General features: G+C 58.9%; 1 protein-coding gene across 6 annotated transcripts in view; it reads right to left on the reverse strand.

Annotated features, from left to right (window-relative positions):
* Positions 1–13,425, reverse strand: part of CPSF1 (cleavage and polyadenylation specific factor 1) — a 17,834-nt gene extending 4,409 nt beyond the window's left edge. Inside the window, exons 1-22 of one of the 6 annotated variants that reach the window (XM_034966915.3) lie at positions 12,757–13,425; positions 12,483–12,640; positions 4,496–4,523; positions 4,280–4,413; positions 4,061–4,141; positions 3,774–3,925; positions 3,521–3,667; positions 3,203–3,342; positions 3,015–3,125; positions 2,846–2,939; positions 2,635–2,722; positions 2,442–2,564; positions 2,306–2,357; positions 1,781–1,878; positions 1,632–1,706; positions 1,462–1,542; positions 1,285–1,374; positions 1,045–1,155; positions 829–970; positions 476–654; positions 265–401; positions 9–183 (exon numbers count right to left, since the gene is read on the reverse strand). In XM_034966915.3, coding sequence (XP_034822806.2) covers positions 9–183; positions 265–401; positions 476–654; positions 829–970; positions 1,045–1,155; positions 1,285–1,374; positions 1,462–1,542; positions 1,632–1,706; positions 1,781–1,878; positions 2,306–2,357; positions 2,442–2,564; positions 2,635–2,722; positions 2,846–2,939; positions 3,015–3,125; positions 3,203–3,342; positions 3,521–3,667; positions 3,774–3,925; positions 4,061–4,141; positions 4,280–4,413; positions 4,496–4,523; positions 12,483–12,626 — 2,382 coding nt within the window. In that variant the 5' untranslated portion in view covers positions 12,627–12,640; positions 12,757–13,425. Of the gene's footprint in view, positions 1–8; positions 184–264; positions 402–475; positions 655–828; positions 971–1,044; positions 1,156–1,284; positions 1,375–1,461; positions 1,543–1,631; positions 1,707–1,780; positions 1,879–2,305; positions 2,358–2,441; positions 2,565–2,634; positions 2,723–2,845; positions 2,940–3,014; positions 3,126–3,202; positions 3,343–3,520; positions 3,668–3,773; positions 3,926–4,060; positions 4,142–4,279; positions 4,414–4,495; positions 4,524–12,482 lie in introns of all 6 variants that reach the window. The other 5 variants (XM_024929747.4, XM_003819416.5, XM_063607006.1 and 2 more) reach the window with 5 other exon arrangements.
* Between the last annotated feature and the right edge of the window lie 254 nt (positions 13,426–13,679).

A 13,679-nucleotide genomic window follows, 5' to 3' on the forward strand; every position in this document is an offset into this window, starting at 1 on the left:
CCACCTACCTCCATGGTGCCATTCTCCCGCACCAGCAGGCACCAGTGGGTAGGCTCTGCCCGGAAGGGCGCAGGGTCCCGGTCAGCAGGGGGCTGGCTGCTTCTTCGGGCCTCCTCCTTGCTGGGGCTGAAGAGGGAGCCCGAATCCCCATACAGCATCTCCTCCTCGTCATCCACTGTGGGGCTGGGGGCCAGCAGAAGGTCATGGGCAGCCTGCCAGCCACAGGGACCCAAGCCCCTACCTGTGCCCCCAGCCCCCACGCACCTAGTCTCTGAGCCCAGGCCCTCGGCCTCCGAGCCACTGCGGCCCCCGAGTTCGTCACGGGCCCCACCCAGGCGGCTCTCAGTGGTGAACATGCCGCTGAGGTCTCGGTACAGGCACAGCGTGATCACCTTGGACTGCTGCGGGAAGAGGGGTGGGCTCAGCAGCGGGCAGGGGGCAGGGACAGGCGGGCGCCGGGAATGAGGGGGCCTACATGGTGCAGCGGGGGCTTGTGCAGCGCCAGGCGGTGGTGGCGGCCACCATAGGAGTCACTCTTCAGCAGGAACATGGTGACGTGGCCCTCGGCACTCATGATGACCACATAGGGGTCGGCCACGGCGCACTGCACGATGGGGGCGCCCAGGTCCACGGGGATGAAGTGCAGCTGATTCACTGTAGGCATGGGGCAGTCAGCATGCGCCTCCCCAGGGCCCAACCACCTCCCCCCAACCACCGTCCCCACCCACCTACCTCCTTCCAGCAGGCGGATGCCCAGGGCCCAACCACCCCCCCACCTACCTCCTTCCAGCAGGCGGATGCCCAGGGCCCAACCACCCCCCCACCTACCTCCTTCCAGCAGGCGGATGCCCAGTGGTGACACTTGGACAATGTAGCGGTTGTCCCCGATGTTCCCAGCAAAGACCGTGGGGCCCTGAGTGGCGAAGCCACTGGTGTCCAGCTCCATGATCTCCTGCCCCGTCTGCAGGATCTGCGGGCGACAGCTGTGAGGGAGGCGCCCCCCGCAGGGGACCCCAGCCCCAGGTCCCAGGCCCTGCCCCTCACCATGGTGGAGTCTTCCCGGCTCAGAATCAGGAATCCGTGTCTGCGGCCGTCGTCGTCTGCTTCAGGGGTGCTGGGTTCCTGCTCTGTGCCCTCCCCCTTGGGATTGTCCTCCTGTCAGGGCCAAAGGGGGGCAGGCTGGAAGCCACAGTCCAGTGAAGGCAGGCACGCAGGTGCCCCCGGCCTATGAGAAGGCAGCGCTGGTCCCATCCCAGGGCCTCCCTGCAACGGGCTCGCACCTACCTCCTCCTTACGCACCGGGGCGATGACTGTCCACATGTCATAGCAGCCGGGAAGCTCAAAGGTTGTCACCACCTGGGGCCGGATGCTCTTCTAGAATGATGATGGGGTGGGGGTGATGGGGGTGTGAGCCCACCCAGGTCCCACCAGGAGGCGCCCGCCCCCTACCTGCCCACACACCTGCAGCACCGACAAAGCCCCGTTCTTCCCGTGGCCGGAGCAAACCACAATCTCCAGGTCCGGCTCAGGGCTGTTCTGAAACTGCACAGGACTCGGGGGTGAGGACTATGCCCCCCACCCCCCCTCACACTCCAGCCCCTGCCCCCAGCCCCGACCCCCACCCTGGGCACCTCTTCAGAGAGGAAGGCAGGCTCGCCCATGGCGGCATTGGCGCAGGGTCCGATGTTAAGGATGCTGTCACACACCTGCGGCACGGCAAGAGTCAGGGGCCCGCTGGGGGGCACTGGCTGGGATGGGGGCCCTGCTGCCTCAATCTCACCTCAAAGGAGTAGGTGGCCAGCTGTGTTCCCGACTGGGCCTCGCTGCCGTACACTTCAATCTCGTCCACCTCATCCTGCGGCACCGACTTACCCGCAGCTGCACACAGAGAGCCCACTTGAGCGCAACCCTGGGTCACCTGGCCCCGCTCCTGACCAGCCCTGGGTCACCTGGCCCCGCTCCTGACCAGCCCTGGGTCACCTGGCCCCCCCCGCTCCTGACCAGCCCTGGGTCACCTGGCCCCGCTCCTGACCAGCCCTGGACTGGGCCTCACCTGACCAGCCCTGGGTCACCTGGCCCCGCTCCTGACCAGCCCTGGACTGGGCCTCACCTGACCAGCCCTGGGTCACCTGGCCCCACTCCTGACCAGCCCTGGGTCACCTGGCCCCACCCCGCTCCTGACCAGCCCTGGGTCACCTGGCCCCACCCCGCTCCTGACCAGCCCTGGGTCACCTGGCCCCGCTCCTGGCCAGCCCTGGGTCACCTGGCCCCCCCCGCTCCTGACCAGCCCTGGACCGGCCCTCACCTGACCAGCCGGCCGTCGCATCCACTCGCTTCTTCTTTGAGGGAGGCTCTTCCTGTGAGGCAGGAGGGGCACTGAGTGGCATGCCACAGCAGTGCCCACATGAAGGGTGGTGGCCCGATGGGCCCAGGAAACCCACCTTGTCGGCAGCCTCACGGACAGCACTGGCCGGGGGCTCCTGCAGCTTCTCCGTGTACTTGAGGAGGAGGGAATTGCCTAGGCGAGAACCCAGGAACAGGTACCCGGGCTCCATGGTGACCATCTGAGGGAGGGCAGGTGTGTGATGGGTGGGCCGGGTCTGGACCCAGAGCCAACCCCTAGTCCCAACTCACGCTGGTGGTGAGGACGCTGGCGGCCGCCTTGTCAAAGTGGAACGCTCGGACACTGCGCATGCCGTCGGTGATGAGGGTCAGCACGTAGCTGGGGGCAGGGAGAATTCTGAGTCGGGGATGGGGACCCTGGGGGAGTGAAGGGGGCCAGGGGACCCTACAGGACTTGCGGGGGGCGGTGTGGGCAGAGTTCATGGGCGGGGGAGGGGCTCACATCTCGCCGCCCTTGAGGGAGATGACCATCTTGTCGTAGGAGATGAAGGTGGCCTGGGCGCAGTCCAGGGTGATCCGCACACCCTCCTGGGTGCCTGTGGGGTGGGTGGTCAGGCCGACTAGGCAGGCCCAAGCCGTCCCCGGCCCCCCCCCAGCCACCCCACACTCACGAAGTGGGAAAGCCGTGGTTCCTGTGGTGAGGCTGTTGAGAGCCACGCCGTACGGGGGGACGCTCTGGTTCAGGTACAACAGCGAGTTGACGGCAAACACCACCACCCCACCTGGAGGTGGACACAGGCTGGTGGGCAGGCTCAGTGCTGTCTCCACACACTCCCCTATCCACTCCCAGGACACACACCTATGGGCTTGGGCACAGCCAGAGCCTGGGTGCAGTCAAAGGGCAGGCTGGTGAGGGACCAGATGACGGGGTGCACCTTCTGCGTGATGTTCAGTGAGATGGCCACAATGGAGCACGTGTCCTGCCGCACGGCCACGCGCCTGGGGACACCAGTGGGTCAGCCAAGGGCCTTGCCTCCCCGCAGAGACCCAGGCCCAGCTCCTCCCGAGCAAGCCCCACCCACACCCCATAAGCCCCGCCCTAAACCCCATGAACCCCACCCCAGGCAGAGGCAGCGAGGGGGCCCACAGTGCAGAGGGGCCTCCTTAGGGGGCTCACCCAGGCCAGGTCTGGTTGGGCTCAAACAGGATGAGGAGGGTAGGCTCGTAGTAGCCATGCAGGAACTGCAGGTCGATGATGTTGAGCAGCTTCTCGTCTAGGGCCCGCACATCGATGATGTAGCTGGGCAGGAAGCTGGACCTCTGCCTGGGGGGCCAGGGGCTTCAGCAGGAGAGGAGGGGAGGCGGGGAGGGGAGCTCGGGCTCTGGCGCCCCCCACCCCAGCACCACAGCCTGCCTCAGCTGGCACTCACCCCTCACCCACGAGCCCCTCGTGCTCCTCAGCCAGGCTCTCCCTGCGGAAGGGCAGGACCACCAGCCGCGTGCCGTAGACAAGCATGGCTGCACAGCGCCCATCGGGGTCCACCCGCACTCGCGGCGTGTGTACATTCTGCACAAACCCGTCCTGGGGGCAGAGGGGGCATCAGCCAGGCCCAGCATAGGAGACCCCGAGGGAAGCACTTGGGGCCACAGAACCCAGCTGCAGGGGGAGGGAGGGTGGCTGGGCCGGGCCTGGGCGGGGGCAGGAGCGCGGCCCTACCCGAAGCTCAGGCTCCTCAAAGTAGTGCAGTGACAGGGTCTTCAGGTCATGGGTGCCCGGGTCGTACTCCACCACAGACAGCTGCAGTCAGAGGGCACAGCCGTGGCTGCCGACTGCCGGTCCTGACAGTGTTGCCCCCGGCAACCAACGGCTGTACCCAGGCCCTGGCACCCACTCCCACGCCTTGGCCAGGCCTACCCCACCAAGCCTACCACTCACCTTGGCATCCTTGAAGCTTAGGAGCAGGGCATCCCGCTTGGCTCCTGCCAGCTGCACGCTGGCCATGGACATGACGTTGCCAAAGAAGGAGAAGGAGGCAGCAAGCTCGAGCTTCTCCCGGTGGGCCTTCCCCTCTAGGGGAGACACCAGGGCTCAGGGTCAGGGCCCAGCCATGCCTGGCACCCGCACATCCCCAGGCCGCCCCACCACACTCACCTGTGCTCCTGTCATTCTTGGTCAGAGCCTGGAGGGGAGAGAAAGACAGGGCAGTGAGGGGCCACATCTGGCAGCTCACCTCATCCGGGGAACAAGAAAAGACCACCAAGCCTGGCCCCTGCCTCCTGGGAGCTCTGCCCAAACCCTCTCTGCAGCAGGGAGAAGGGCTTCTGGAGACAGCTGTGCACAGCCCCCCACAGCGACCCCCATTCACGCTCTCATGCCCACGGCCCAGCCCTGGCACAGGCCCCTCCCCAGGAAGCCCCTACCTCACGGCTCCCTAGCAGCCAGGCCCTGTGCGGCAAGCACTCAGGGTTAGAGTGCACTCTGTGTCTGCACGCCCCCAAACCTGCCTGGTTGCACACCCACAGCAGCCCAGCCCCGGCCCCTGGGTCCGAATGTCACAGGGCAGGAAGCCAGAGCCAAGGGGTATCTGTAGCTACCGAATCTGCGTGCCTGTTAGAGAAGAGGAAGCCCTGCGCTATCCTGACGCCTCGGGCTCCCCCAGGCTGCCTCTCTATCTCCTCCCTTTTCACTGCCCTCCCAGAATGATAAGAGGCTGTGTGTTCTTTGCTACTAGGTAGCTAGTTTAACTAGCTAGCAGATTTATATGCCATTGCCTCAAGGCAAGGGAAAAGTGGTTTTTGTTTTGTTTTTTTTTGTTTTTTGTTTTTGAGACGGAGTCTCACTCTGTCACCCAGGCTGAAGTGCAGTGGCGCGATCTTGGCTCACTGCAACCTCTGCCTCCCGGGTTCAAGTGATTCTGCCTCAGCCTCCCAAGTAGCTGGGATTACAGGTGCGTGCCACCATGTCCGGCTAATTTTTGTATTTTTAGTAGAGACGGGGTTTCACCATGTTGGCCAGGCTGGTCTCGAACTCCTGACCTCAGGTGATCCACCTGTCTCGGTCTCCCAAAGTGCTAGGATTACAGGCGTGAGCCACCTCAAGGTCATTTTTCACGATGGACTTGTGCTATGGGGAGGGCATCTTGGAAGCTGGTTAAGAGATACAGAAGAGGCATCCACAAACCAATACCCATCTCACAGCGACAAGGGCAACTCCAGGGCTTCACCCGCAAATTCTACCAAAGGTTTCAGAAGTAATGACACACTTAAAAAAAAACACACACCCACTCATGTGGGGCTGACGGCACCGCAGGCGGCTCAGGCCACCCCAACAGCCCACAGACAGGTGGGACAGGAAGTGACACCAACCTCCTCAAAACGCCTGCAGATGAGCCCAGTGACAAGCAGGGGTATTACAACACAACTGGGTTGAGTTATTCCAGGAACACAAAACTAGATTTCCGCAAGAACAGCCATCACTAAACTTACCATGCTGTCAAAATTAAGGAGAAAAATCATGTCATTTTAGTGGATACGAAAAAGCATCTGATAAAGGCATTCGTGATAAAAACTCCTAGTAAAGCAAAAATAGGAGGAAAATTTTTTTTTTTTTTTTGAGACGGAGTCTCACTTTGTTGCCCAGGCTGGAGTGCAATGGTGTGATTTTGGCTCACTGCAACCTCTGCCTTCCAGGTTCAAGCGATTCTCCTGTCTCAGCCTCCTCAGTAGCTGGGATTATAGGCGCCCACCACCACGTCCAGCTAATTTTTGTATTTTTAGTACAGACAGGGTTTTGCCATGGCCAGGCTGGTCTTCAACTCCTGACCTCAAGCGATACACTCACCTCGGCCTCTCAAAGCGCTGGGATTACAGGCATGAGCCACCACGCCAGGCCTTTGTTTTTTGACATAGGGCCTCACTGTCTCCCAGGTTGGAGTGCAGAGGAGCAATCATGGTTCACTGCAGCCTCGACCTCCTGGGCTTAGGTGATCCTCCCACCTCAGCCTCCTGAGTAGCTGGGACCACATGTGAGTCACCACACCTGACTAATTTATTCATTTTTTTAAATTTTGAGACAGAGTCTCACTCTGTCACCCAGGCTGGAGGGCAGTAATGTGATCTCAGCTCCCTGCAACCTCTGCCTCCTGGGTTCAAGCAATTCTCCTGCCTCAGCCTCCCAAGTAGCTGGGATTACAGGCATGTGCTACCATGCCCGGCTAATTTTTGTATTTTTAATAGATAGGGTTTTGCCATGTTGGCCAGGATGGTCTCGAACCCCTGACCTCAGGTGATGCACCCACCTTGGCCTCCCAAAGTGCAAGGATTATAGACATGAGCCACCGCGCCCAACTTCCTTAATCAAATAAAGGGTATCTACAAAAAGTCTACAGCAATGTGGTGCTGGGAGTGAAACATTACAAGTTTTCCCTTTTGAGGCCGGGCACAGTGGCTCACGCCTGTAATCCCAGCACTTTGGGAGGCCGAGGTGGGTGGATCACCTGAGGTCAGGAGTTCGAGACCAGTCTAGCCAACATGGTGACATAGTGAAATCCCGTCTCTACTAAAAATACAAAAATTAGCTGGGTGTGGTGGCAGGTGCCTGTAATCCCAGCTACTCAGGAGGCTGAGGCAGGAGAATCGCTTGAATCCGGGAGGCGGAGGTTGCAGTGAGCCAAGATCATGCCATTGCACTCCAGCCTGGGGGACAAGAGAGAGACTTCGTCTCAAAAAAACAACAAAAAAAAGAAGTTTTCCCTCTTGGTCAGGACCAGCCAAGGACGCCTGATCCACTCTGCCAAGTATAAGGTCAATATACAGAGATCAATTGCACTTCTGTGTACACGCAAGAAACAGGGGTAACCACTCAGAAGAATTTTTTTTTTTTTGAGACGGAGTCTTGCTCTGTCGCCAGGCTAGAGTGCAGTGGCACAATCTTGGCTTATTGCAAGCTCTGCCTCCCGGGTTCAAGCCATTCTCCTGCCTCAGCTTACCGAGTAGCTGGGACTACAAGCGCCCACCACCACGCCTAATTTTTTTTTTTTTGTATTTTAGTAGACTCGGGGTTTCACCATCTTGGACAGGCTGGTCTTGAACTCCTGAGCTCAGGCAATCCACCCGCCTCGGCCTGCCAAAGTGCTGGGATTACAGGCGTGAGCCACTGCGCCCGGCCACCACTCAGAAGGATTTTAAGAAAAATGTGTACATAGTGAAATGGTCTAACTGGCATGTTGGGGGAAAGGGGACAGAATCAATAGCTAAAGAAATAGCGACCAAAGGCTGGGCGTGGTGGCTCACGCCTGTAATCCCAGCACTTTGGGAGGCTGAGGCAAGCGGATCACGGGGTCAGGCGATCGAGACCATCCTGGCTAACACGGTGAAACCCCGTCTCTACTAAAAATACAAAAACATTAGTCGGGCATGGTAGTGGGCGCCTGTAGTCCCAGCTACTCAGGAGGCTGAGGCAGGGGAATCGCTTGAACCCAGGAGGTGGAGCTTGCAGTGAGCCGAGATTGTGCCACTGCACTCCAGCCTGGGTGATAGAGCGAGACTCCGTCTAAAAAAAAAAAAAGAGAGAGAAAGAAAGAAAGAAAAAAAACCTTGAAAATCTGAATAAGAGGACGTTTACAGGGTTTCAAAATAAGTCCCTACAAGATACTTTTAGTTACAAAAGGAAGAAATAACCTTACAGTGGGGGAATCCAGGCCAACACTACCCAACCAAGCATCAAAGCATCAGCATCCAGTCATGAGGCAAAGGCCTCCGCCGCCTCCTGAAAGCTGATGGGGCTGCTGTTTGCCTCTTCTGTGGTGTTCCTGTCAAAAATACAAATGTCTCATCTAAACACCTGGGAATGTCTTGGCCGGGCTCCGTGGCTCACACCTGTAATCCCAGCACTTTGGAAGGCCAAGGCGGGTGGATCACTTGAGGTCAGGAGTTTGAGAGCAGCCTGGCCAACATGGTGAAACCCCATCTCTACCAAAAATACAAAAAATTAGCTGGGTGTGGTGCCAGGCGCCTGTAATCCCAGCTACTCAGGAGGTTGAGGCAGGAGAACTGCTTGAACCCAGGAGGCGGAGGTTGCAGTGAGCTGAGATTGCGCCACTGCACTCCAGCCTGGGCAACAAGAACAAAACTCTGTGTCAAAAAAAAAAGGGGACTTTTATTAATTTCAACAGTGTTGTATATTTTCTTCCCCATAAAGGGGCCTTTTGTGCTGCCCAAGGCCACATGCTTGCCTATTTCCTATCCATGCCTTCTCCTCCCTCTCTCTGCAAAGCAATAGCACCTCAATACCCTGAGGTACAACTGGCCTTGCTTCTTGCCTCCCCGGAGACTGAGGTACCAGCAGACACCCCCACTCTCCTCACTGCACCCATGTTCTGTGCCTGCCTTCCATGGCCATGGGTGAGCGGGTCACACTCAAGCCAAGCCAAGCCTGCACTAGATTCTCTGGGACAGATTCAAGACAGCTGCACGAGGCCGGGCACAGTGGCTCAAGCCTGTATTCCCAGAGCTTTGGGAGACCGAGGCGGGTGGATCGCCTGAGTTCAGGAGTTCGAGACCAGCCTGAGCAACGTGATGAAACTCCGTCTCTACTAAAAATTAGCGGGGTGTGGTGGTGGCGCCTGTAGTCCCAGCTACTGAGGAGGCTGAGGCAGGAGAATCGCTTGAACCCGGGAGGCAGAGGTTGCAGTGAGCTGAGATCGCACTGTTGCACTCTATCCTGGGTGACAGAGGGAGACTCTGTCTCAAAAAAGAAAAAAAAAAGACAGCTGTATGAAAGGTGGCTGTCTCCCTCCCTCTCCAGGTGAATCTGGGCTGGAGGCTGCCTTTAGGGCAGACTGTGGTGGCACGGACGGTGCCCTCCTGGTCTAGCCCTTAAAGTGACTGGCAGCTTCTGCCTTAGCCTCCTAGGGCTCTGAGTTCCTGCAAGAAGCTCAACTACACCAACACCACCATGCTGCCAGGAAAACCAAGCTAGCCATGCTGGGGACAGGGGAGAGTGGAGGGACGGTGTGGGGGTAGGGGAAGACACATCTAGCCTGTCCCCAGCTCTTCAAGTCGTCCCTGTCAAGGCTTGCCCTGGTGGAGGAGAGCCAAGGGCTCCCCACACTCTGATGAATCCCTGAAAACCTGCCTTCCAGGTCTGCGATTATGATAAAAGACCTCGTTTGCATATTCCAGGGCAGTTAGTTACAGAGCCACGACTAGACTGACCCCAGCAGGATGGCTTGAGCACAGGAGTTCGAGGCCAGCCTGGACAACATAGCAAGACCCCGTTTCTTAAAAACAAAAAACAAAACAGAAGAAGAAAACCTCTTTTCCTGCTATTTATGGCTCCATTTCTTGCTTCAGTTTACGCACATCTCCTCCAGAGTTGTCTGTGTTCACTGTTACTGACTCTCCTCCCCTGCTGGGCTCTTACCCCTGCTCCATTCAGACCACAACCCCTCGTGCCCACCAGACTGCCCTGTCAGAGTCACCAGGCATCACCTGAGGCTCAGCAGCATGGGACCCAGTGTCGAGTCCCTCCCAGCTGCCTTCCCTGGGCCTCCAGGGCCCTGTCCAGCTTTCCCCCTGCCTTCCAGGCCATGCCACCTCCAGCTCTTTCATGGCCTCTCATCTCCCCAATCTCTCAATGTTGGGGTGCCCCAAGACCCTGTCCTTGTCTATATTCTGGGTGATCTCAACCAGTTTCCAAGGGCAGACACCAACCCCAGGCTGAAGACTCTGACTTGACCTCCATACCAGACCTCAATCCTCAATTCTAGACTCTTGCACACACCCTCCTGCTCTGCACTGCTGCCTGATGTGGAATGAGCACCTCGGCCAACCTACGGTGGCCAGCGTCCAAGGCAGCACAACGCTTCCTGCTCTGCACTGCTACCTGATGTGGAATGAGCACCTCAGCCGATCTACGGTGGCCAGCATCCAAGGCAGCACAATGTCCTCTGCAGTGAATGCTGGGAGGTGTTGCACCCTCCGCAACCCCCACCAGGGTTGGTAGATATGACCAGCAGAATATGACAGAAGGTTAACAGTGTATTACTACTACTTTTTTTTTTTAGATGGAGTTTTGCTGTGTCACCCAGGCTGGAGTGGAGTGCAATCTCGGCTCACTGCAACCTCCGCCTACGGGTTCAAGCAATTCTCCTGCCTCAGCCTCCTGAGTAGCTGGGATTACAGGTGCCTGCCACCACACCCAGCTAATTTTTGTATTTTTAGTAGACACAGGGTTTTGCCACGTTGGCCAGACTGGTCTCGAACCCATGACCTCAGGTGATCTACTACCTGCCTCGGCCTCCCAAAGTGCTAAGATGATAGGTGTGAGCCACCGCGCCTGGCCTTTTTTTTTTTTTTGAGATAGGGTCTCACTCTGTTGTCCAGGCTGGAGTATAATGGTGCAATTATAGCTCACAGCAGCCTTGACTTCCTGGGCTTGAGCGATCCTCCCACCCTGGCCTCCCATGTAGCTAGGACTACACACAGGCCACTATGCCCAGCTAACTTTTATATTTTATATTTGGGCCAAGCACAGTGGTGCACTCCTGTAATCCCAGCACTTTGGAAGGCCAAGGTGAGTGGACTGCCTGAGCTCAGGAGTTTGAGACCAGCCTGGCCAATGTGGCGAAACCCTGTCTCTATTAAAAATACAAAAAAAAAAAATAGCCGGGCGTGGTGTCACACACCTGTAATCCCAGCTACTTGGTGGAGGGTTTAGGGAGCTGAGGCACAAGAATTGCCTGAACCCACGAGGCGGAGGTTAAAGTTAGCTGAGATCACACCACTTCATTCCAGCCTGAGTGACACAGCAAGACTCCGTCTCACCAGGAAAAAAAAAAAAAAAATTATTTGTAGAGATGGGGTCTTGCTATGTTGCTCAGGCCAGTCCTGAACTCCTGGCCTCAAGCAGTCATCCCACTTCAGCCTCCCAAAGTGTGGGACTATAGGTGTGAGCCAGTGCACCCAGCCTGAGATTCGGTTACAGGACTCGCCGTGGCTTCAGTCTTGGTGGGTCTCTCATTGTGAGGGAGGCTGCCATGTTGTGAGCTGCCCCAGGAAGGGGCCCATGTGGTGAGGAACTGCGGCCTCCTGCCAATAGTGTGTTAGGAGCAGAAACTCCAGCCCTCGTCAAGCCTTCAGAGGACAGGAGCCCTGGCCAGCAAATACATGTGTATGCCGGGGTAGGTGCCCAGGAGGGTTGGCCTCCTTTGGCCTGAGCTTCTGACCCATCTGCCTGCTGGGTCAGCCCCTATTCACAACCCTCTTGTGGCTCATCCCTGCTTTGTGGAGAATAGTCCTGACCACGGCCTACCTCCCTCCATCCCCACCACCACATCCAGTCTATACCACGGCCACACTGTGCATGTCTCTCCACCCTCAACTGCTTTGGGCCTGTGCACAGGCTGTTTCTTCTGCCTGGAACACCCTCCTCTCACCATCCCTGGGCCTGGGTAAGAGGTACCCCTCCCTTCAAGAGCAATGGAGAAACTGCCTCTTGCAAGTTGCTTTCCTGGACCAGCTTTCAACCCTCCGGCAACCAAAACACCACTGTATTTCCCAAACCCTTGAGGCGTGTGCCCCACTGTACCAAGACTCCTGTCAACAGTCTGTCCCCATCCTAGACCTGGCCTTGTTCCTTGTGCTACCAATGTCCTTCCCCCGACAAACTCCCGCTCTGCCTCAGACAGGCTCTTCTGATCATGCGACTGGAAATACACAGTCTCCTTCCTTCACTCCTTTATTCCCGCAGCAGCACTTGCTGCAGGGGCAGGTGTGTTTATTTAGATCTTCCCCTTCCCCAAGTGTCTGCAGGTGTGGTTCACACGGTATCTCTGCTACCCAGCACACAGTGGGCGTTCGCTCCTTCCGAACAACTTGCTGAGAAAACGGAAGAGCAAACAAGACGGCTAGGGCAGCGCGCCCTTCCCGGTGGGGTAGGAAGGGAGGCAGAACAGGGTAGCAGCTGTGAGAAAGGATCTGAGCACAAGAGATTCAGGGTCATGTCCTGGCTCCTCAGGCTGAGGAACGTTAAGCAAATCACTGAACTTGTCTGGGGCTTGGCTCTTCCATCTGCAACCGGGGGCGGTGAGAGCACCCACGTCGCGGACAGCGGGGAGGGCTCCCAGGGCCCGACCTACCTCGGCGTCGCGGTTGAGGCGGTACACGTAGAGCTGCGAGGTCCCGGCCACTACCAGGTTGCGCTCGCTGTTGTTGAAGAAGTTGCAGTACATGGAGAACTCCAGACCGGTGGGCGGATGCGCCTGTTTGTACACGGCGTACATGGCGCCAACCCGGGCTGCGCAAGGCCGGGAGAGGAAGGGTGAGCGGGGTCGCCCACGCAGGAGCCCGGCCCCGCACCGCGCCCCTCCCTGGCCTCGCGCTGCCGCCTCAGCCGCCCGCCCGGCCGCCCACCTGGCAGTTGGAACCGACTCGAGAGGAACCGGGACAGCAGCGAACTCAGTCCGGCCGGGCCCAGAAGCTGGGCGGGAAGGTTCCGGGCTTCTGCGCCTGCGCAGCGCCGCCGCGTGAGCGTGGCTGCAGGGGCGACAGCGGGCCCTAGTGGCCCGGGATGCGGGCGGCTGGCGGCTCGGCTCCGGGCTGGGCGTCCGGAACCCAAACCCCTAGCGCGCGAAGTGCGGGGCCTCCGCTGCGGGCGGAGCAGCGCGGGTTGGAAACCGCAGGGGCGCCGGCTGCAGCGGCTCGGGGTCGGCCGGGGGGTGCGTCCGCGCCAGACCCAGGACGGCTGCAGGGAGAAGCGACTCCGCTCGTAGCTCCCGGGTTCAGGGGGCGCGCCGGGATCCAGAAGAGGGGGCGCGGCGCCTCGCCAGCGTCTGGGGCTCCGAGAAAGCTTCCTAGAGAGGCCGCACGCCCCCTCTGCCCAGTGTCCCCGCGCAGAGCGACCCCCGCCGCCAACACTCCCGCGGAGGACGCAGGACCCCGCGAGCCCAGCGCTGTCCGCCCGCCTTGCTCACTGCTGCCTACCCAGGGCGGGCCCAGTGCCAGCTTCCAGGAGCTTGGACCCTGGATCAGGCACGGGCCTAGGACCTAGAAACGGAATCATGAGAAATAAAACAAGAAAGTATCGTTACGCCCAAGAAAATGGCGTGGAAATATGTGTTTTTGTTGCATCCAAATCTACTTGCTCATTGGGCAGTGGGGGAAGGGCCACTTGGATGCTCAGGCGTGTGACCCCTGAGCCACACTCAACCGCCTTTTAAAAGTCAATAGGAGGCGGTGGCTCACGCCTGTAATCCCACTTTGGAAGGCCGAGGTGGGTGGATCACCTGAGGTCAGGAGTTCGAGACCAGCCTGGCCAACATGGTGAAACCCAGTCT

Source organism: Pan paniscus, chromosome 7 (genome assembly GCF_029289425.2).
Source record: "Pan paniscus chromosome 7, NHGRI_mPanPan1-v2.0_pri, whole genome shotgun sequence".
NCBI lineage: Eukaryota > Metazoa > Chordata > Mammalia > Primates > Hominidae > Pan > Pan paniscus.